This window comes from Gymnoscopelus braueri, assembly GCF_963280865.1.
Source record: "Gymnoscopelus braueri genome assembly, chromosome: 17".
Classification (NCBI taxonomy): Eukaryota; Metazoa; Chordata; class Actinopteri; order Myctophiformes; family Myctophidae; genus Gymnoscopelus; species Gymnoscopelus braueri.
In genome coordinates this window covers 39,077,117-39,102,313 of record NC_137617.1, presented here as the reverse complement: position 1 = coordinate 39,102,313, position 25,197 = coordinate 39,077,117, and the positions used below count along the sequence as shown (strand labels likewise).

Here is a 25,197-nt window from a genome sequence, read left to right as displayed (position 1 = left end):
GTGTGTGTGTGTGTGTGGGGGTGTGTGTGTGTGTGTGTGTGTGTGTGTTCTAAACAGTGGTGGAAAAAGTACTCACTTTCTTTTCTTAAGTAAAAGTAAAGTATCAATTCTGCAATGTAGAAATACTCTGTTAAAAGTAAAAGTCCGGAATTTTACAATTTATTTGAGTAAAAGTACAAAAGTATTGCTATCAAAATGTACTTAAAGTACCAAAAGTAGAAAGTACTCATTATGCAGAATGTGCCGTTTCACAAGTTTTCAAATGTATAAAATGTATAAAAATCTTTAGAACATAGCCGATCTACAAGCTCACATGAGCTTGTAAATCGGCTATTTTCTACAAATGTCCCCCCCCCCCAGAATAGGCATGCTATAGGGTTCAAGTCTTTAACACATTGGGTGCCAGCATTTTTTCATAACAACTTACGTTGGGTGCCAGCATTCTCCCCATTGACTGCGCTTTGCTGTTTAAAGCTCTAGACTCCACGAGGAGCAAATCCATGTAAAAAAAAACATCCATTCATGTTGCGCGATGACCCTGGCTACAGCCTGGAACGATAACATTTCACTCGCGAGTTACAATGGGGGGGGATCGCGCATCGCGCATGACCGGTTTTCCCCACCGGAAACAGATTCGGAGATATAGGTGTTTTAACCCATTAAGACCTGAGAAGATTCTAGAAATGTCTTCTAAATCCTAACAGTTTTTTGAAAAAAATAAAAAAAAAATATTTTCGAGATTTTTCAAAAATAGCAGATATACAAGTTCGTAGCGCGGCACTCGGTGCCGCGCTATGAGCTTGTATATCTGCTATTTTTGAATAGCCAAAGACATCTAAAGTGACACAGATGCGTTCCAGGTATTAATGGGTTAAAGAAGGAAATAGGCAGGAAGTGGATGGCAGCCATGTTTTTGTTTTTCCGGTGATCTATCTGGCCTATCCTTCTCAAGATCACAATGGGTACTCCCAGAGCTGCTCTAGCCCCGCCCGTGTGGAGAAAAACGAAAAAAACAAAAAGACATATTTCACGGTCTGGACCGTGTTCGGCACCGGACCGCTACTCTGCGCAAACACGGTTCAGACCGTGTTTGGCACCCGATGTGTTAATACAAAAAAGAAAGAAAAAAAAATTCCTATCACACAAAGACTTGATGATGCCCCTGTAGTAACTCCGAGGACCTCTTACAGGTCCCCCTGTTGAAGACCCATGCTGTATGCTAAATCTGGGCCCACTTCTATCCCAACAGCAGCTGTACAGTATACGTACCTTGCCCTTGTCAAAGTAGTTGATGATCTGCTGGTAGAGCTGGTCCTTGAGCTGGCATTGCGTGGTGGCCTGGTAGCCGTCTCTCTGGGTCAGGTGAGCAGCACAGGCCTCCTCCGACCACTGTGGACAACAACACATCATAGCCAGCATGACCACCTACGTATATACGTATTGATTCTCAGACTTTTAAAAATCCTAAATTGGCCTTTAGGCCACGCCGTAACCCTATGGTTCCATTTCAAGCTGCGCAGAAATCCATTGAGTGTTGTCTATCTATCTAACAACACATACTGCATGTGAGAGCCACTCGAAAATTCGATACAACCCGCCCTGCTCTGGCAGCCACTCACTGCGGAGAAGACAGACGTGTTGTGGAGTTGTTTCAACACGGAGTAGAGTAGAGTGCTGTACATTAACCCATTAAGGCCTGAGGTTCCGATTCTACAAATGCCTTCTAAATCCAGTTTTTTTTTTAAACGTATGTTACTATGTCAGTGGTTCTCAAACTTTTTCATGTCAAGGACCCCAAAATGTAAACGTATTTGGCCGCGGACCCCCATCTCAAAATATTTTTTTCCAGGGACCCTCAGAAGCAAAGATTTGAGTTAAAAATGTTCGCTTTAAAAATATATATACGGTATTCAAAGATTTGCACACATTTTCACGATTTTTCAAAATTAGCAGATCTGATGCGTCCCCGGTCTTAAAGTGTTAATGCGGTGGTGATACACAAACTTTTCTTGGCTAATGTTTGCTTGCTGTCCAGTGTGTGAATCATCAGAGTGTCCCCAGAGGAGAGAGAAAGCAGCTCCACTGGCAGCTCCTCCACACTGTTAATGTCCGTTACCAAAACCACATCACATACTATTGATTCAGCCAGCAAGCACAGCCATAACTCATTACAATATCTACTGGATTCTGCAAGAAAACAAGTGCAAAGAGCATATATACTGTATATATATATATATACTGTATATGCTCTTTACTTACATTTATAACCGAGTATTATAGTGTCATATCATACAAGGTTCCCCCCCGACAGCAACGATATACTGTATATACTGTATGCTCTTTACTTACATTTCTTACAGAATATAAAGTAACCAGTGGTGGGAAAAATACTAAAATGTTTTACTTATGTAAAAGTATCAACACCGAAATGTAAAAGTACTCTGTTACAAGCAAAAGTACGGAATTCTAAATTTACTTGAGTAAAAGTATTGGTATCACAATGTACTTAAAGTACCAAAAGTAAAAGTACTAAAATGTTTGAAAATAGCAGATCTACAAGCTCAGAACGCGTCGCGATGCGACACGTTGTGAGCTTGTAGATCTGCTATTTTCAAATAGCCTAGGTATAAAATGTATGTATGTATGTTTTATAATCATTTATATCTGCAAAGTAACTCGTAACCAAAGTTTTCAAATAATTGTAGTGGAGTAAAAGTACAATAATTTGCCTCTGAGATGTAGTGGAGTGGAAGTAAAAGTATTGGAAATTGGAAATACTCAAGTACTTAAGTACAGTACCTGAGTACATGTACTTAGTTACTTTCCACCACTGCAGTATACTATGTATCTATACATTCAAGAAAGACCTGCCGTGCTGTGTGTATAAATGTATGTATGAATACATGTCCGCATGTCTGTCCTTGGTATTATCTGGAGAAGCGCTCATGCAATTGACTACAACACTTGTGTGTGTGTGTGTGTGTGTGTGTGTGTGTGTGTGTGTGTGTGTGTGTGTGTGTGTGTGTGTGTGTGTGTGTGTGTGTGTGTGTGTGTGTGTGTGTGTGTGTGTGTGTGTGTGTGTGGCTGAGGACCTGAGGGAGTGCGTGTGTGTCGTGTGTGAAGTAGATCGGATCAGCGGTTCTCAAGAACACTGCAAGTGCCAGCACTGCCGGGGGCCAAGGAAATGGGCCCCGCACTGAACTGACACATGTTTCCGAACGGGAATTGCACTAAGCATACATAATACACGGGGCAGCAGTGGCACAGGAGGGTAGAGCAACAGTCCCCACAAGTATAGGAACGTCTGAACAAACAGGCCCTATCTCAGTTATGCGCATAAAACGTTGTAATGTGATATGTGAGATGCCTCTTGAACTATGACTGGTGGCCTATTCTATAGGAGCTGTGTAGTATTGTCAATGTATTGTGTGATCCGTCTGTGTATCGTGTATTTATGTGTTGTGACTTTTGTGTGCTAGGCGCAAAATGAATTTCCGCCAAGGACAAATAAAGTATCTATCATTGCACATTCGACTCTCATTCTATGTATACGCTCCTTGCACATTGACTGTGACATTGCTGCTATTGATTACATATCTATAGTTATATGCACATTACCTGCACTGTTAGATATGCATACATTATCTGAACTGTTAGATATGTACAGTATATGCACATTACCTGCACTGTTAGATATTTATATGCACATTATCTGAACTGTTAGATATGTACAGTATATGCACATTACCTGCACACTTCTGGAACCGCTGCACATTGATAAGCTAATGCTTAGATCCTATATTTGTTTCTCACCATATATATTTCTTCTCTTGCTTGATATATTATGTTTAGAATGTTCCAAAAAAAAAGAAAATCCCAACAACATTTCACTGCTTGTACTAAGTTAGTGAAAAATAAAACCGTCTTGATTCTTGATTCTATTTATACTGTATAATGCTGTCTATATGAGAACAGAGAGGCAGTTCAAAGGGTTCAAATTTGCTGAGCCTTCACTCCATCCTGCTGTGTTTTTCCACGCCACACAGAGAATAATGAGTATCCTGAGTGGTAAAAAGGCCCGCTCGGCGAACGGGAAGGGCGGACATTCTGATTGGCCGACGCCTTCCAGGACGCCTTTTACCCTCCTACTATAGCGGAGGCCTGTCAGCCCTGATTCATTACCGCCGTACCGCCGTGCCGTAATTGACATCCAAGCGCGAGGCGGGCGAACGGCGTGAAGACGGCCCCCGCCACCGGTGGTGTAAAGTAACAAAGTACATTTACTCAAGTGCTGTACTTAAGTAAAATGTTGAGGTATTTTTTACTTTACTGGAGTATTTCCACTTTTCTGTACTTTTACTTCTACTCCACTACATCTCAGAGACAAATATTGTACTTTTACTCCAACACTTTAGTTATTTACTTTGCAGATATACATTATTATATTATATAAAACATACATCAACCACTTTAGCCCTATTTTATACCTAGGCAACACTTTGGTACTTTTACTCAAGTAACATTTTGAACACAGGCCTTTCACTTATAGCAGAGTATTTTTATATATTGTGGTATTGCTTCTTCTACTTAAGGAAAATATCCGAGTACTTCTTCCACCACTGTGCCCTCCACGCTCATACAACCGCCGAGTGTTAATTTAACTCCGACAGCAGTACAAATGGAACCAATTGTACGCTGTTGGAGTTACCGCCCCATGTCGCTGTAAATGGTAAAGCCGGGGACATTTACATATGACATGGTGAAGGGGGGGGGGTGATAAAAAGTAATTGCTTTGCACTTTCGTGGCCGTGAAAAGAATGTCGGGGCGGACGCCCGGCTTCGCCTATTGATTCTATTACACGGCGGCTCTTGGCCCGCGGCGGCACGTAAGCGGTTAAAGAAATAAAAGGAGATCCATTTTATTCAGGAGCGGCCAGCGATCCAGACAGCGTCTGGATCGAGAGCGAGCTTTTCTAACCCATTAAGACCGGGAATGCATCTGTGTCATTTTATTGATTTATTTGGCTATTGAAAAATAGCAGATCTACAAGCTCGTAGATCTGCAAAAAAAAATAGCTTGTAGATCTGCTATTTTTGAAAAATCGTGAAAATGTGTGCAAATATTTGAATATATATATTTTTTTAAAGCTAACATTTTAACTCAATTCTTTGCTTCTGGGGGGATTCTACAAATGTCTTCTAAATCCTAATTTTTTTTTGAAAAAAAACTTGCTATTGACATGAAAAAGGTTTGAGAACTACAAATAATTTATCAGTGGTTCTCAAACTTTTTTCATGTCAAGGACCCCCAAAATGGTATGTATTTGGCCACGGACCCCCATCTCAAAATATGTTGTTCCAGGGACCCCCAGAAGAAAAGATTTGAGTTACAAATGTTCGCTTAAAAAAAATAAAATATATATATATATATATATATATATATATATATATATATATATATATATATATTCAAATACTTGCACACATTTTCACGCCACACTATGAGCTTGTAGATCAGCTATTTTTGAATAGCCAAAGAAATCTAAAAATGACAGATGCGTTCCCGGCTTTAATGGGTTAAAATGCTGACACATCACTATAGCGGCCCTACTGTATATGTATATAGCGCTTTTAAAATTCAACCATCTTTTTTACAAAGAAGGCCTTATCACACTCCCAGGGCTCCCTATCTATGAAAATAATGAATGACCAGGTGGACGGGACGTGCACGATATACGCCGGGTTGGACGTATACACTGAATCACGCCAAGTCATCGTTCACGGCCGCGAGCCGCTTTGCAAAGACGACATGACACAGCTTATTCAAGAAGAAAGGCTTTGACCGGGGTCCGTGATGGAATAAAATCAATCTAATTTTGTGTGTGCGTGTGTGTGTGTGTGTGTGTGTGTGTGTGTGTGTGTGTGTGTCTCTCTGTCTCTGTCTGAGAGTGCTGTAACATATGGGCACGCCGCAGCTGCCGGAATTAGAATAATAACAACACCAACAACAATTTTTGACAAGTGCTGTGGTGACTATTTTCTGTGTGGGGGAAAAATATATAGTTGAAGTTGAATGCAAAGTGTTCAGCTATTTTATGCAAACACGGATGAGAGGCGAGTGAGAAGCGATTTTTGAATAAAAGCCAAAAGGGAAATCACTCCAATATCTGTGTACGTTTCAGGAACCCAGGTAGTGGGAAATGTACAGTGTCTGCATTTTATTTGTATTTTTTACAGAACATTTTTATTTGGATGGTGGCATATAGCATATATACCGTAAGGTTTGACAGCAACACCACCGCCAGCCTGGATCAACCAATGCGCTATCATTTTCAGAAGACGTTTTTATTTATTTGTATTCCAGATTCAAGCAAAGGACATACCATATTGTCGCATATTGAAACCTTGTATATGTCCAAATCTGTTATTTTTCAGGAAATGGACAAAAAAGAAACCTGTGTTCCAATGGATCCAATGTAGTTATTATTTAGTCATAAACTCTTTAATACTTTTCATTGGTTCAATACTAAAACCCAGAGACACACACTTTGCCTTTAAAATGTTTTTCAAAATAACAAAAATAGCAGATCCACAAGCTCACGACGTGTTGCGATGCATCGTGTTGTGAGCTTGTGGACTGGCTATTTTTGCTGCTTTTGTGTGACACTCTTGTACATTAAAGTAGGACATTAATTTACCCCCCCAAAAAAATCACAAAAAAAGCTGAAAAATTTAGACAAGGTTTCTGTCCGATAGCAACGATATCCATGCAAGGAGATACCATATACTGTATATAATATGCGATCCATGCTGGATGTCACAGTGGAAGGCGAGGGCCACAACACAATCTGTCTTGCTGCAGTCATACACTTCTATAGATACCAAGGGAGCAGGCTCTCAAGAATGTCAGTCAGTGGTGCTCCAACTTTTCCATGTCAAGGACCCCCAAAAATTATATGTATTTGGCCGCATCTCAAAATATGTTGTTCCAGGGACCCCAAGGTGCACAGATCGGAGTAAAAAATGTTCGCTTTAAAACATATATATATTCAAAGATTTGCAAAACAGTCCACGATAATAACAAAAAATTAGCAGACCTACAAGCTCATTTATTTTACATTTATGTTAATGTATTGACCTTGGCACGCATACCTTTTCTAAATTTGGTGCAGATGGGGAAAAAGGAGAAGATCTAGTATAGCGCCCTGGGGCCTCTTTCTAGTAGGGCAGTTTAGAGGCTCCGTGAGCACCCCAAAAACACATCTCTGTAACCTGTTTTTTTAGGACCCTAAAGGTGTCTAGTAATGATTTCCTCTTGTTGCCCTGGTCAACTAATGTCCGATGGGGTTTATTTTTAACCATTTCTGACACCTACCCCCAACCCAAACCATAACATGGTGATAACAGAAAATGACTCTATTTCAGGACATAAACAGCCAAAAACTAGCAGAAAATGTTCAAATCACAATTATCACATCTATATTTCTCTTTGTACTAAACTTTTAAGGTGTATTCTTTTTTACCATATGTTTTTTAGGACCTTTATGGTGTCTAGTTAAGATTTATTCTTGTTGCCCTGGTCAAATAATGGCCCATGGGGTTCATTTTAACCCTTTCTGACACCTATTCCCAATCAAACCATAAAATGGAGATAACAGAAAATGCATAACTCTTGAAGTAAACAACCTACAGAGACAAATGAACACATTTTTCTATATCATTTGGACCCAAGGAATTCATTGAAGTGGTTAATATTAAGATTCAAGCACATTTTGACTCTATTTCAGGACAGAAACAGCAAAGAAATAGCAGAATATTTTGAAATCAAATCTATATTTCTCTTTGTACTACATTTTAAAGGTGTATTATCATTTTTTACCATATGTCTTTTAGGACCCTAAAGGTGTCTAGTTAAGTTTTAATCTTGTTGCCCTGGTCAAATAATGTCCCATGGGGTTTATTGTAACCCTTTGTTACACCTATTCCCAACCCGAACCATACAATGGAGACAATAGAAAATACAATAACTCTTGAAGTAAACAACATACAGACAAATGAACACATTTCTATATATAATTCTGACCCAAGGAATTCATGAAAGTGGTTATTATTAAGATTCAAGCAGGTCTTGACTATTTCAGGACAGAAATGGCAAACAGAAAATGTTCACATTCACATCTATATTAATCCTATTAAATACTTAAGGTGTATTCTACTTTACCCCATGTTTTTTAGGACCCTCAATGGTGTCTAGTTAAGATTTCTTCTTGTTGCCCAGGTTAACTAATGTCCCGGGGTTCATTTGGTGACCATTTTAAATCGATGTCCACAGGAGTGACGTTTTCATATCTGAACCAGACAACGTACAAAGACAAATAAACCCACTTTTTCAAAGAATGTTTACACCAGGAATCTAATGGAAAGGTCACTGACATGGTACAACCATTCTTTATTGGTGAAAAACACACAACTATCAAATTCTGGCTTATAATAAAGGCATAATATAACTTTCTTAAATAAAAACATAATTACACTGATCAGTATCATCCATCTCATCATCAAACTCCACCTCATCCTCTTCCCTCTCATCATCATCATCATCATCACTGATGACACCAGCAGCCAACAGGTCAATGAGAGATAGGGGCAGAATTGGCCCACAAGACCAGACAGGCTCCAAAATACCTCCGTTTTCTGCCACCCCTGACCATCATCATTTTGGGGTGCTCACGGAGCCTCTAAACTGCCCTACTACCTCTTCATAATGCCGGTGTGCTACATATTGATTGGCTGCCAAAATGAGAAACCTCGCTGTACTCATGTAGCTCTAAACCAGAATTCATGAGGCGATCCTGAAATTAGTCACCCCCTGAGATCCCTAGTCCATGCGTTGCTGCCTAGTTAGACATTCTTTAGGACAGAAAGAGAAGCACATTTCAGAAACTGCAATCCTTTCATTGTCTCCGCCAGGCCAAAAGGCATGGCCGAGAATATGTTTTGCACCCTGTCTGTCCGTCCATCCGTCCGTCCGTCCGTCCGTCCGTCCGTCCGTCCGTCCGTCCGTCCGTCCGTCCGTCCGTCTGTGAAAAGCTAACTCCGGCACCGTTGGCTTGATCGCAGCAAAACTGTGCACACACACTCCCTGAATGCCAGAGCTGAACCTCTGCCCCAAATGCCCAAATCAAGTTCCAGGTAAAGATAAGCCAGTCTTCCACAATAATCAGGGCAAGTTGAGTGACATGTCCAGAACATTTTGTTTCAAGTACATTGTGTCATGATATTATGTTTGGATTTAGGCTGTATTTAGGCAAACTGATTCTGAAGATATCAAATCTATGACTGGAGTCCAAGTCATGTGACTCGAGGTTACACCTCTAGACCAGTGGTTCTCAAACCTTTCAGGCCGTGACCCCCCAAAATAATAACTAACTAGCGTTATCCCGTTATAGGCAGCAATAGTCGGCGACCATATCAAACCATCAGGACCTGGAACTTAAACACCCAAGTCTCACCAATATTGGGCTACTTCCATTTCTACCATCTTGCCATCGTAAGTTCAAGGATTAAACCCTCGCCCTCCATCTTGGGATCCGCTACCACCTTCTTCACCGAGGCTTAAGTAACGCACTCGCCAACACCAGCACCCTAAGGTACGATTAGGACAGATTACATCGTACAACACAATATTCTCCATTACAAATTTGGTCCTTCGTCCGGCAAAACCGCGATGACTGAAGGTAATTATCTCCATACCAGATGATGCAGTAGTTCTAAGGAGTAACGTCATTAGCTATTCCATATAATTATGTCATCAAGGAATGACATCACAACATCGTCATCACATCCAATACAATTGTCCTTTTAAATGTTTTATTTTCTATTTTCCAACATAACTCCCTTCAGCAAATTGTAGCAACAACATCCCCTGCCTTCTAACCTCTTCTGTATATTAGTTGCTCTGATTCACAGTGGTGCTGGTGTGTGAAATGTTTCACTGGACGATACATCTGAAAGGAGGAGATGGTTATTACCTCTGCGCTGCTGTGGCAGTCGGACACAAGGTGTACTCATTTAGAGGTTACAGTAGCAGTAACAGGAACAGCCATGGTCAGATTGAAGTCCACATGTTGAACACAGTATCTCTACGCTGGGTGAAGTTGGCCCCACTGAAGAGGAGGAGTGGAAGAGGAGAACAACATCACCTTGAGGTTCCCTTCCCAGCTGTTCTGGTAGAAGATATGGTCTATGTCTGGGGGGGATATCCTTACTGTAATGTGCTTTATTCATTTGATGTTGACAACCACAGATGGTCCAAACCCAATATTTCTGGTACTCTTCCAGGGAGGAGGTGCTCCCACTCAGCCTGTGTCTTGAGGAAGGTCATGTATGTTCATGGAGGATACAACCAGCTGACTGGACGCACTAATGACATCTACAAGCTGGACACCACCACAATGGTCTGGTCTTTAATTAACACCAGAGGAACACCACCGCCTGCCTCAACATTTCATTCTGCCACCATCATCGGGACTAAGATGTTTGTATTTGGGGGCTGCGGGGGCCCGGGGGAATACTACAACGACATCAGAGTGTTTGACACAGAGACCAACTGCTGGCTGAGCACCCCTGCACAGCGTCTTCCAAGAGGACGCCAGGGTCATTCAGCCTTTGCCTACAATGGAGAGCTGTACATATTTGGTGGCAACAAGGACAACCAGAACTTCAATGATCTGTGGAAATTCAATCCACAGACCTGCTCATGGAAGAAGGTTAAGCCCAAAGGAAAAGCCCCGTGTGGGATGTCTGGGATGGTTTGTTGCATGGTGGGAGATCGTATTATCGTCTTTGGAGGATGGCACATATCTGATGACCTGTATATCTTAGATTTAATGTCTAATCTGAAGATGTTATGCAAGCTGGCAGTTATTCAGTACCGTCTGGAGCAGTCTGAACTCCCACATAACATCAGGTGGGAACTGGCTGTCATGACTGCCAACAATAACTGAAAACAACATAGGCCTGTAAAAAGAGAAACAAACATGTGATCCCACTATAAATAAATAAATAAATAAACTGCAAGTGGCAACAGGGTCCAAGCATCTAATATAAGAAGATTATGACATGATGATAAAGAGAAAGATGATGAATTGAAAGATGATGGCTCTCCGGAGAAAATGCAGATGAAGAAAAATAAAAACATCATGTGGTTCACAGTGACATTTGTAGACCAAGGACCAGTGGAGATTATATCTCCATGCTGGCCTTGGAAGTTGGAACGCCCGGGATTCCCCAGAGGTAAGTGGCTGATGTGGGAAGACGGATTCTCTGCTGGAACTGTTCCCTCCAAGACCCTCTGGATAAGTGGATGAAGATGGATGGATGGATGGATTCACCACATTAAGACTAGAGAGACTTAACGATAGACTAAGTCGAGTAGGCTATCAGCCCTATAGCGTCATTCCGTTATAGGTCAGCGACCATATCAAACCATCAGGACTTGGACCTTTCTGTCCTGAAATAGAGTCAAAATGTGCTTGAATCTTAATATTAACCACTTCAATGAATTCCTTGGGTCCAATTGATATAGAAAAATGTGTTCATTTGTCTCTGTAGGTTGTTTACTTCAAGAGTTATGTATTTTCTGTCTCCATTTTATGGTTTGATTGGGAATAGGTTTCAGAAAGGGTTAAAATGAACCCCATGGGCCATTATTTGACCAGGGCAACAAGAATAAATCTTAATTAGACACCATAAAGTAGCCTGGTAAACCCTCCCTCCGGAAATCTCATTTCCATTTGATTCCAGGAGTGAGTCTGGCATGAAGGCTTGTATGGGCGTTTCTAGTGCATTACCAAATAACCGAGCCAATCAGCGTCCTCGCTCATTGTTTTGTGATTGACAGCGGGGGTAGGCCAATCAGGTGGAACCTGAGTGGTTCACACGTCATTAATCAATACACCTTTCATACAAGCTGCTCATTAACATCAAAGACAAACCAATTACTCCTGGTGATAATCACTGCAGCCTAAAGTGGCTTAATTGGACATCAAAGGGCCACTTGGACATCAAAGCTACATTACTCCCGCCCAGCTCCAGCCCACAGCCAAATTGCCCATATAGGTCTGCAGGCCAGACTCACTCCTGAAATAAAATACAAATGAGATTTCTGGAGGGAGGGTTTACCAGGCTAACCATAAAGGTCCTAAAAAACATATGGTAAAAAATAATACACCTTAAAAGTTTAGTACAAAGAGAAATATAGATGTGATAATTGTGATTTGAACATTTTCTGCTAGTTTTTGGCTGTTTATGTCCTGAAATAGAGTCAAGATGTGCTTGAATCTTTATAATAACCACTTTAATGAATTATTTGGGTCAAAATGATATAGAAAAATGTGTTCATTTGTCGCTGTATGTTGTTTACTTCAAGAGTTATGGTATTCTCTGTTATCACCATGTTATGGTTTGGGTTGGGGGTAGGTGTCAGAAAGGGTTAAAAATAAACCCCATGGGACATTAGTTGACCAGGGCAACAAGAAGAAATCATAACTAGACACCTTTAGGGTCCTAAAAAAACAGGTTACAGAGATGTGTTTTTGGGGTGCTCACGGAGCTTCTAAACTGCCCTACTATTACTGAGTATATAGGATTTATATCGATGCTGTCGGGCAGAAGCCTCCTACAGTATCTCCATATTTTAACTGTTTGTGTTTTTTTCGTAAATGAACGCTGTACTTGATCATACTACAGCGTCACACGAAGGCATCCAAAGTAGCAGATCCACAAGCTCAAAACAGGGCACCAAGCATCACGTTTTGATCTTGTAGATCTGCTACTTTTGCCATTTTTGAATTTGAATCCTGAAAAGTAAATTTTTTTTTTGACATATGAGGTTTCCACCCGACATACAGTAGATTTTTGTTTTTACAAATTGAACCCTGCGTCAAGGTTACAATAGTTTTCGATTTTTTATTATAGTTTAGTTTTAGTTCGTTTTGACAATTCGTTTTCTAATTCAGTTAGTTTTAATTCGTTTTTAGAGCTGGTTTGCTAGTTTTAATTTTTTATTTTTGTGACAACACTTAGTTTTACTTAGTGTTCTTTTTTTTCATACTTTGGGTTATTTGTCAGGTGCAGGATTCAAAAAGGTCAGAGTAAGTATTGTGTAATAAAAACTAAACAAAAAATACAATTTAAACATATACATAAATATATTCAGTTGGACAATCAATGAGGAAAACAAAGGGCATTTTTTCTATAATTTCAGTTTGTTTTAGTTTTTTCTTCAGTTAACGAAAATATGGTTTTCAATTTTAGTTTTCGTGATTTGGTTCGTTTTCGTTTAACTATAATAACCTTGCCCTGCGCATCATTCTAACAAAGACACAAAGGCAGTAGGCTCTATAGAAGGTGTCACAGCGACCTGCTTTTCCTGCCACCTCAAAGCGAAAGGCATCTGGGCGCGCCATCGCATCATTCAGAGTCTGGGATGACTCCAGTAGTTCATCCCAGACTCTGACAATAGGGGCCACTTGAGGTGCCGCCAGAGGTGGAAAAAGTACTCACATGTTTTACTTAACACATTGACAGCCAATTATTTCAGATTTTTAGCTGTTGCCTGCCAGAGATTTTTCATTGAAAAAAAAAAGTACTCAGGAGCCGAGATACAGAATTTTTAAGTTTTAAGTTAACAAGGAAGTGGATAGGAGTTTAAATCTTCGACAAATCATATCTCCTTGGTCTTTGGGTAAAAAAATAAAAAATAAAAAAAAACTAATTAGAACGCAGATATGCGTCTTTTGCAGCCAATGTGTTAAGTAAAAAAGTTTCAATACAGCAATGTACAAATACTCTGTTACAAGTAAAAGTCCAGAATTAAACATTTACATGAGTAAAAGTACAAAAGTATTGGTATCAAAATGTACTTAAAATACCAAAAGTAGAAAGTACTTGTTATGCAGAATGTCCCATTTCACAAGTTTTAAAATGTATACAAATATTTTTGAAAATAGCAGATCTACAAGCTCACAATGCGACGCATTGTGAGCTTGTAGATCGGCTATTTTCAAATGGCCGAAATGCATATAGGGCTGAAGTGGTTAATGTATGTTTTCACTTTTTTGTAATAATAATCAAAATCTACAAAGTAACTAGTAACTAAAATTGTCAAATAATTGTAGTGGAGTAAAAGTACGAGATGCAGTGGAGTAGAAGTAAAAGTACTGGAATTGGAAATACTCAAGTAAAGTAAAAATACCTCAAAATTGTACTTAAGGACAGTAATTCAGTAAATCTACTTAGTTACTTTACACCTCTGGCATCTGGCGCGGCATCACATCATGACTCCAGTACAAATGACTCCAGTACAAATGACTCCAGTAACAAATGACTCCAGTAACAAATGACTCCAGTACGTCCCAGACTCTGACAATAGGGGCCACTTGATGTTCCCGCGAATATCTGTCTGTACATCGTGTAACTTTCACATGGCACGCCTTCACCTCCAGCTTTTCATTATTAGGTTTTTATTTTTCTATTTATCAGCCTCAGGGCCTTTCATGAGTAGGATCAGATAGGGGGCCATTTTGCCATCGGTCGGCCCTTTTTTCGAGGTAAAGAAAAGAAAAGAAAAAAAGATGCTGTTCTCTATAGCCTTGTCAAAGGGGTCATCGCCCATCTCCTGGTACTAAGGGATTATAGAGGAGGAGGAGGGTGGGCCTGTCTCTCTCCAAGTACACTATGTTCCTGTTGCACACTGGAATTCAAACATGCATTTCGTTACTGTCGGGTACTTGTAGACTGGCATGGCCAGACTAATATCACTGCGAGATTTTAGTCTGGATTCTCTGTGTGGAACTTGCATTTCCATGGGGCAAATTGAAAACAATGTCTCTGGTGATAAACCTGTCCCATATTTGCATACTGGGCTCTGATTGGTCCCTCACTACTTGGGGGGGGAGTGAAATCCAATCACAACTGAGCGGTGCCAGACCAAATCTGCTGAGGGCAAATTTTTGTTTTCGCGTCTCGCTGCGACACGTTGTCAGCTTGTAGATCTGACAGCTTGTAGATCTGACAGCTTGTAGATCTGACAGCTTGTAGATCTGACAGCTTGTAGATCTGACAGCTTGTAGATCTGACAGCTTGTAGATCTGACAGCTTGTAAATCTGACAGCTTGTAGATCTGACAGCTTGTAGATCTGACAGCTTGTAGATCTGACAGCTTGTAAATCTGACAGCTTGTAGATCTGACAGCTTGTAGATCTGACAGCTTGTAGATCTGACAGCTTGTAGATCTGACAGCTTGTAGATCTGACAGCTTGTAAATCTGACAGCTTGTAGATCTGACAGCTTGTAGATCTGACAGCCTTTGTAAAATGTTGATGTCCACACAAGTATAGTAATAAAAACTGTGTGTGTGTGTGTGTGTGTGTGTGTGTGTGTGTGTGTGTGTGTGTGTGTGTGTGTGTGTGTGTGTGTGTGCGTGTGCGTGTGCGTGTGTGCGTGCGTGCGTGCATGCCTACCTTCAGCAGCTTGGCGTGCAGCAGCAGGGTGTAGGCAGCCTCGGTGTAGTTGTCACACTCCTTGTGGAGGTCACACAGCTTGTACAGGTAGCTGGAGGAAGGGGTGGGGGGGGGGAGCAGCACAAAGGATTCATGGGTCATGCCCGGCTGGAGCCCTTATAGATAGAGTTATACTCTGACAGAAAATGACGCCTCTCGACAGCCCCTTAAAACCCTTCCGAGATGGAAATGTCTGACCCTGCTTCCATTGTGCCATTGTATAAAAACATCTCCAGGGATTCGGCTGAGGAATAAAGGATTTGGTTTGGAGTCGTTGAATGGGGGAAGGGGGCAAGACTTGGTTTAACTACTTAAACCACATCTACTATTTTCCAAAAATCTAGATGGGGGGTCCGTGGCCAAATACGTATTAATTTAAAAAGAATCACTGCTCTAATACAACATTAGAAAATAAAGTTTATTTTTGGCTTATTTTCATAGAGCACTGGTCGCTTGTTTCTCTCGCAAAATCGGGCAACACTGGCCACTAGTTGACGTTATTAAAATAACTTAGTAAAACATCAGTTAACAGACAACTTACCGAATGTACATCTCCTCCCTCTCGATCTCCTTGTAGAAGTTCTATAGGAAAAAAAGAGGGCTGATTAAAAATGTTGTTTGTTTGCAACTCGATTTCGGCCCGGCCCGAAAACGTCGGGTCAGGTTCGGGCAGAATTTCAGAACTCTAATCAGAATATATAGCTATTTAACACTTTTTTTTGTACAAAAACAAATTATCCCTTTAAATGAAGTCTCCAGAGTTTTCTGTGCTGCTGCTACACAAGTAGTAAGACATCAAACGTCTCTCCAGGGCACTGCGGTAAAAAAAAGTCAATTTTTCCAACAGGCCCTGGCATGGCAACGCAGTCAATATGTCTCAGTCAGACTAAATGTTGAATATAATCGCAGGTAGCTCAGCCCCCCCCCTTTTCAACCCATTTATTTTGGGCTCTGCACGCAGCCAACAGTACAGACTATTGACCTTTTCCCCGTTCCCAGATGAAATGTCATCTCACAAAAGAGAGGGCCTCCCAGGTGAGTCTCTTGGAGATAATACCCATAACCCATTAAAACCTGAAAAGCATCGGTGCCATTTTAGATTAGAGTTTTGAGTTTTTTTTTGTTTTGAAAAATCTTGAAAGTGTTTGAATATTTTATTTTTTTTATTTTTTTTACAAAACTTCTCTTCTGGGGGTTCCTGGCACAATACATTTTCAGATGGGGGTCCGCGGCCAAATATATATATCATTTTGGGGGTCGCGAAAAAACATGAGAACTACTGATTTAGAAAGCATTTGTACAGTCTTTTACAGTTTTTAAAAGGTCTTAATGGGTTAATGCATTCTGACATGGTGAAGGCGTCCGTTTATTGTCTCGTCGTCGGCGTGGCGTGTCACCCGCTATCATGTCCTACTTTTATTGACAGCAATTGCATATCGTCGCAGAAACCTTGTATGTCCAAAACCATTCCTTTTTATTTTATTATAATTAAATAAAATAATAAATAGTGAAATACAGTATTGTGAAAAAAATTGCTGATCTACAATCTCATTTACGAAGGCATTCATTCATTTACGGAAAAAAACAAAATAAAAAGTTTAAACGTGGAGATACGAGGTTTTCTGCCCGATTGCAATGATAAAAAAGAAAGCCTTGCAGGGGAGCCTTGTAAAGCCTGAGGAACACTAAGGTGTGTGAGTGGCAAAGACGTAGCGCGGCACCGAGTGCCGCGCTATGAGCTTGTAGATCTGCTATTTTTGAGAAATCGTAAAACTGTGTGCAAATCTTTGAATAAATATGTTTTTAAAGCGAACATTTGTAACGCAAATCTTTGCTTCTGGGGGTCCCTGGAACAAAATATTTTGAGATGGGGGTCCGCGGCCAAATACATATCATTTTGGGGATCCTTGACATGAAAAAGTGTGAGCACCCCTGATATAGAAACATACGTTTTTTAGAAAACTGTTAGGATTTAGAAGACATTTTGTAGAATCGGCCTCAAGTCTTAAAGGGTTAAAGATGTTTTTGGGGCTTTTTCTGCCTTTATTTGAGAGGACAGTATTCTGACAGGAAATGGAGAGAGAGGTGGGGGGGGGGGGGGGGTGACACGCAGCAAAGGCCATCGGGATCCGGAGTCGAACCTGCGACACACACGCTGTCAAACTGCATTACCAGCCTATACTGTATGTGGTAGGCGCTTGAACCGCTAGGCCAGCGGGGGGCGGGTGTGACACCAGTGGGTGTGTAAATCAGTCTCGAGGTTCTATAATGACCTGTCAATAACGGCTGTCCAAAGCATTGACACAAGCAATCCCCACGTCAGTTCGCATTATTCTAAGTGTTTGTATGTGTGTGTATTCAAAGCTACTCGCTGCGTATTGGCGGTGTTGTTGCACCAGTGTTTTTAGCTCATTTTTAGGGGTGCTGAAGCACAGTATACAACCTGTGGGCCAGAGCCCACTGATGGCCCCCAAATAATTGGCAAAACAGTAAGATTTTAATGATAATATGACATTAATATTTAATGCTTTAAAGTGAGTTTTCATTGTCATACCGCTATATGAACTTAAAGTAAAAAAAAGTCATGTTGGGGGTGATGTTTTGTGAACTTGTCTGTTGTGACAGGGGACAAACAAATACATTTCTCAGATCTTTCAACTGAGATCTACAAGCTCACACGACCCACACACACACACACAACACAGGATACGTTAGGCATTAGAGGGTTAAGCATCTCTCTAAAGGTCTGACCCTAGTAGAAAATAGTTCTTGTGACAGTTCTTACTAGCACGTTGACGGTGCAGCTCATGCGGTTCTCTTTGTTCTCGTCGTGCATGATGGTCCTGTAGTCCAGCAGCCTCTCCAGCAGACGCACCACCAGCGTCACAAAGTTCTCGCCGCTCTTGGCCAGGTACATGTGCTTCCTGCAGTGCTCCAGCAAGCTGCACCACGCACAGGGAGGGAGGCAAGCAAAAAACACAGTGGTGGATATACAGTAAGTACCGACTTTTTTTTTTTACTTAAGTAAAAGTACCAATACCGCAATGTAGAAATACTTTGTTACAAGTAAAAGTCTGGTGTTAAAAATGTACTTGACATAAAGAGTACAAAAGTATTGGCGTGAAAATATACTTAAAGTACCAAAAGTACTCATTATGCAGTATGTCCCATTTCAAATGTTCGTCATGTATAAGTCTTTTGAAAACAGACGATCTACGAGCTCACAATGCGTCGCGATGCAACGCATTGTGAGCTTGTAGATCGGCTATTTTCAAATGGCCCGAAATGTATATAGGGCTGAAGTGGGTAATGTGTGTTTTGAAATAATAATCGAAATCTACAAAGTAACCAGTAACTAAAGTTTTCAAATAATTGTAGTGGATTAAAAAGTACAATATTTGTCTCTGAGATGTATCCAAAACCCTTAAGGTGGCTACACACCGGCGAATATGCGAATATACGCAAAATTCTGACTCGTTCCGAATAATTCAAAGACGCTTTTTCGCTCCATGTACGCTTCCATTGACTTTATAAGTTTTTTTTAAAAAAGCGTATTATTCGCATGAAAAAATTGCCCCGGTGTGTAAGGACCTTTAGGGTTTTATGGAAGATGCTTCATGAACATGTATCATATTGCTAGTTTGACCCATTCTAATACTCTTTAATGTTATAATAAAAATTACTGAGAACTTTAATCCATGAACGCACATTATTTTGTGCACGTGTGAGTTTGCCAGATTGTAAGCTTAGCTCTTAAAATCTTTTTAACCATATATTTTTTAACAATTTTTAAATCTCTGTGTTGTTATTCATGTCCTCAATGTTTTGCCTGATTCACTGCCTTTTTTGCTATATATATATTTGTTGTTTTATGCTGTTTCATGCATTAAATTGTTTTTACTTTTTCTGTGAAGCACTTGTGCTTTATTCTTGCTCTGTAAAGCACATTGAGCTGCATTTCATGTCAAGAAAGGTGCTAAGCAAATAAAGTTTATTATTATTATTATAAAACAAGCATTTTACATGTGAGAACCTCACAATGTCGATGTCTTATCATTATCAGACATTTTGTCTCTCACAAGTATGGTAATACAAGCACGCACGCACACACACACACACATATATATATATATATATTGGAAGAAAAAAAACACATTGAGCCAAACAGAGCATGCTGGCATTTGACTGAGAGCCTGAGAGCATGTGGAAGTGCTGTGATCATGGGTGCCACACTGTGATTATTTTTGCATCGTTCTTCTCATGTCGCAATTAGCATTATCTAACTTGTCAGCGGCTCAGGCGGTAATCCAGGCCATTAACCCGTTAATACCGGGGAAAGAGTCCGTGTCATTTTAGATTTTATAGCTATATTTTAACCACTTTTAACCATTATTTTATACTTTGGCTATTAAAAAATTGAAAAATCGTGAAAATGTGTGCAAATCTTTGAATATATATATTTTTAAAGCGAACATTTTTAACTCAAATCTTTGCTTCTGGGGGGTCCCTGGAACAAAATATTTTCAGATGGGGTCCACGGGCCAAATACATATAATTTTAGAGGTCCTTGAGATGAAAAAAGATGTGAGCACAACTCATATAGCAACATACATTTTTTTCCCAGAAAACTGTTAAGACATTAATTTTGTAGAATCGTACCTCAGGTCTTTAATGGGTTAATCAGCACTTACATTTTCTGAAAGAGAACTTTGTACTGCTCGTCTCCGCGGCCCCCCTCCACCTCGTGATCCAGCTTGGTGATGATCTCGTTCTCAAACTGCAATTAGACAGAGCAGCCGTAAATAATCAGCCCCGGCTAATTTTTCAATTCATTAACGCCGTCTCTCTCTCTTCTCTCACACTCGCTGTGTTTCTGTATCACAGCATCCAGTACTCTGATCTTTTGACTTGAACCACTTGAACTCCATGGCCTGTATCCATAATCTAGGGGGGAACTTTAGCCAAAAAACTGCAGATCTACAAGCTCACAACGCGCCATGTTATGACGCGCTGAGCTTGGGGGAAAAAAACAATCCAAGTAATGAGCTCAACTCACGTCCGGTTTACTAAGTTGTCTAAGCCATCAGCAAAATGTGTTTGTTTGCGTCACAATCATTTTAACCCCTTTATCGATATTTCATACGTTGGCTATTCAAAAATAGCAGATATACAAGCTCATAGCGCGGCACTCGGTGCCGCGCTATGAGCTTGTAGATCTGCTATTTTTCAAAAATCTTGAACATTAGTGAAAGTTTTTAACACAAATCTTTGCTTCTGGGGGTCCCTGACACAAAACCTTTTCAGATGGGGGTCCGCGGCCAAATACATATTAAATTGGGGGTCCTTGACATGAAAAAGTTTGAGAACCACTGGTCTAAGCTGTCTCTCCTCTCACATATATCTCCCTCATGCTCTGTGTTTCTATCTCTCTTCTGCATCCAGTTGGTGGAGGAAGTACTCAGATGTTTTTACTTGAGTAAAAGTAGCAATAAAGCAATATAAAAAAATACACCGCTACAAGTAAAAGGCCTGTGATACAAATGTTACTTGAGTAAAAAGTGCAAATGTAGTGCCGTCCTGGAAAAATAAAAGGTGTGAGAACCAGAGCTATATATGGGAACAGGACATCATGCAGGTCAGTGCCCAAGTGAAAAAAAAATATACTAAATATATTTTTCAGAAGTATACTTAATATACTATTTTTGTACTTTTTATAAATTACATTTAAATTGTCTTATTTTGGAAAGACTTAAGTAGTACTTAGTATATTAAAAGTTGAACTAAATATATGCTAAAACATATCTTTAATATACTTTTATGTACTTTCCCCCCCCAAAAAAATACAATTTAATTACAAATGTACTTATCTGAAGTACAATTGCTGAAGTATACTTTCATTACATTTATAGTGCATTACAAATACATATCAAGTACTAAATAAATATATATAGAGTATATAGCAATTATACTTAAAATATACAATCAATGTATTACAAATGTACTTGGAGTATAAAATAAATGAATGTGAAGTATACTTTTAATAGTTTCAAGTATACTATCAATTTAATAATAAAGTATTTCAACTACAATCCAAATGTGATAAAATATACTTTCAATGTAATAATAATGTATTTAAACTACAACTCAATTTAACTAAATGTACAGTTAGTTAATTTAGAATATACTATTATTACATTGAAAGTATATTTTAAGCATAATTGCTATGTACTCTATATTTATTTATTTAGTACTTGATATGTATTGGTAATACACTATAAATTGAATGATAGTACACTTTAATGACATCAGCAAAACTGTACTTCAGATACTATAAGTATATTTGTAATTAAATTGTATTTTTTTGGGAGGGGAAAGTACATAAAAGTATATTACAGATATGTTTCAGAATATCTTTAGTTCAACTTTTAATATACTAAGTACAACTTAAGTCTTTCCAAAATAACACAATTTAAATTTGGGATAATAATGCATTTAAACTACAACTCAAATTAACTAAAAGTACACAGTTAGTGAATGTAAAATATACTATTATTACGTCGAAAGTATATTTTAGCACATTATTGTCATAGTTTAACTACATTATTATTACATTAATAATGTACTTGAAACTATTTAAAGTATACTTCAAATTCATTTATTTTATACTCCAATTATATTTGTAATACATTGATAGTATACTTTAAACTTTTAAAATTATACTTCAAATTCATTGTTTTAACACTCCAAGTACATTTGTAATAAATTGATAGTTGCAACTATTAAAAGCATACTTCAAATAAATTTATTGTATACTCCAATTATATTTGTAATACATTGATAGTATACTTGAAACTATTAAAATTATACTTCAAATTCATTGTTTTAACACTCCAAGTATATTTGAAATAAATTGATAGTATACTTGAAACTATTAAAAACATACTTCAAATTCATTTATTTTATACTCCAAATATTTTTGTAATACATTGATAGTATATTTTAAACATAATTTCTATATACTCAGTATATAGTTATTTAGTAATCGATATGTATTGGTATTGCACTATAAATGTAATGATAGTATACTTTAATGACATCAGCAAAACTGTACTTCAGATACTATAAGTATATTTGTAATTAAATTGTATTTTTTGGGGGGCAAAAGTACATAACAGTATATTAATGATATGTTTTAGCATATCTTTAGTGCAACTTATAGTATATTAAGTACAACTTAAATGTTTCCAAACAACATCATTTAAATTGAATTTTATAAAAAGTACAAATGAGTATATTCAATATACTTCTGAGAAATGAAATTTAATATGTTTTCAAAATAACCTACACGAATGGAAGAGCAATGTAACGTGGAGGCTTGAGGTTTAGTTGTCTATAAGAGCCATGACAACTCTCGGTTGGTGCAACCATCAACAACACACTCATGTTATATGCAAGGATGGGAAAAGGGGAGAGAGACTGACTAAACAAACAGACATTTACACTCATGGTTTTACTAACAAATTACATAAAATACCATAAATCACCAAATAGCACCACAACAAAACACTAAACTCAATGACCCATAGCATAACCCCACTACGCATTCCCATATTCAAATAATAACACAAATAGGAACAATAACACACATTTCCCAGCATGCACTGGGGCGCATGCTGGGAAATGGACTTCCTCTAGCCACCATAAATGTAATGATAGTATACTTTAATGACATCAGCAAAAATGTACTTCGGATACTGTAAGTATTGTAATTAAAGTATATATATATGTATATTTGATTAAATAAAAATGTGCTTTTCAAAAGTGTATTCATATAATGTTTAATTTTTGTTTAACTGTTTAAGTACATTTAATGTTAAATATATTTTAAATGATTATAGTATATGTGCTTTTACAGTATATTTATAGTAGATTATCCTCAATATGCATTTATTTTAAGATATACTATACTATGCTTATTAAAAGTATACTTTTCACAAAAACTATTTAAAATATGTTCAAGTATATATTTTTGTAAGTATGTTAATGTCTATTTTATTGAAGTTTCACTTAAGTACTACTTCCTAAAAGTACACTTTTCTTCAGTCTATTTATAGTATAAGGCTGAAAAAATATACCGAAAAAGCATTATACTTAAAGTTTGCTTTAGTATACTTTTTAAGTATACTATTTTGAATATGTTCCTGGATGCTATTAGTAATATACTTCTTAATATTATACTTGTAATATACTTGTTTTAAAGTGCATTCAATATATATTTCTACAAAGCACATTAAAGACTAACATAAATTAATTTGTAATTTAGCACATTTATTTTTAAGTTTACTAATGTGCTTTGTAGAAATATATATTAAATGCACTTTAAAACAAGTATATTACAAGTATAATGTTAAGAAGTATATTACTAATAGCATCCAGGAGTAATGTACTTCTTAAAATTATACTTGTAATATACTTGTTTTAAAGTGCATTCAAAATTTATTTTTTACAAAGCACATTAGTAAACTTTTTTAAAAAATGCTAAATTACAAATTAATTTATGTTAGTATTTAATGTGCTTTGTATAAATATATATTGAATGCACTTTAAAACAAGTATATTACAAGTATAATGTTAAGAAGTATATTACTAATAGCATCCGGGAACATTAACCTACAAATAGTATACTTATACTTATAAAGTATATTAAAGCAAACTTTAAGTATAATGCCTTTTTCAGTATATTTTTTCAGCCTTATACTATAAATACACTGATGAAAATTGTACTTTTACGAAGTAGTACTTAAGTGAAACTTCAATAAAATAGGCATTAACATACTTAAAAAAATATATACTTGAACATATTTTAAATCGTTTTTGTGAAAAGTATACTTTTAATAAGCATATTATAGTATATCTTAAATTAAGTGCATATTGAGGATAATTTGCTATGAATATACTTTAAAAGCACTTAAAATATAATCATTTAAAATATATTTAACATTAAATGTACTTAAGTTAAACAACAATTAAACAGTATATGAATAGACTTTTGAAAAGTACATTTTTATTTAATTAAATATATATTTTGTGTTTAGTACACTTTTCACAAATGTCCTAAATTACAAATTAATTTATGTTAACGTTTAATATGCTTCGTAGAAATATGTTTTGAATGCACTTTAAAATAAGTATATTAGAAGTATAATGTTAAAAAGTATATTACTAATAGCATCCGGGAACATATTTATAAATAGAATACTTATAAAGTATACTAAAGCAAACATTAAGTATAATGCTTTTTCAGTATATTTGTCCAGCCTTATACTATAAATGCACTGATGAAAAGTGTACTTTTACGAAGTAGTACTTGAGTGAAAGTTCAATACAATAGGCATTAACATACTTACAAAGATATATATTTGAACATATTTTAAATAGTTTTTGTGAAAAGTATACTTTTAATTAGTATATTATAGTATATCTTAAAATAAGTGCATATTGAGGATAATTTGCTATGAATATACTTTAAAAGCACTTAAAATATAATCATTTAAAACATATTTAACATTAAATGTACTTAAGTTAAACAACAATTAAACAGTATATGAATAGACTTTTGAAAAGTACATTTTTA

At 37.7% G+C, this 25,197-nt stretch overlaps 1 protein-coding gene across 2 annotated transcripts in view; it reads right to left on the bottom strand.

The window, feature by feature from the left end:
* Positions 1 to 25,197, bottom strand: part of dock1 (dedicator of cytokinesis 1) — a 455,553-nt gene that overhangs the window by 90,577 nt on the left and 339,779 nt on the right. For both annotated transcript variants that reach the window (XR_013934788.1, XM_080454394.1), the window contains exons 34-38: positions 20,255 to 20,340; positions 18,349 to 18,505; positions 16,105 to 16,145; positions 15,525 to 15,615; positions 1,270 to 1,389 (exon numbers count right to left, since the gene is read on the bottom strand). Coding sequence is in view for 1 of the 2 variants with exons in the window: in XM_080454394.1 (XP_080310520.1) it covers positions 1,270 to 1,389; positions 15,525 to 15,615; positions 16,105 to 16,145; positions 18,349 to 18,505; positions 20,255 to 20,340 (495 nt within the window). In the remaining variant the exon portion in view is untranslated. The remainder of the gene's footprint in view (positions 1 to 1,269; positions 1,390 to 15,524; positions 15,616 to 16,104; positions 16,146 to 18,348; positions 18,506 to 20,254; positions 20,341 to 25,197) is intronic.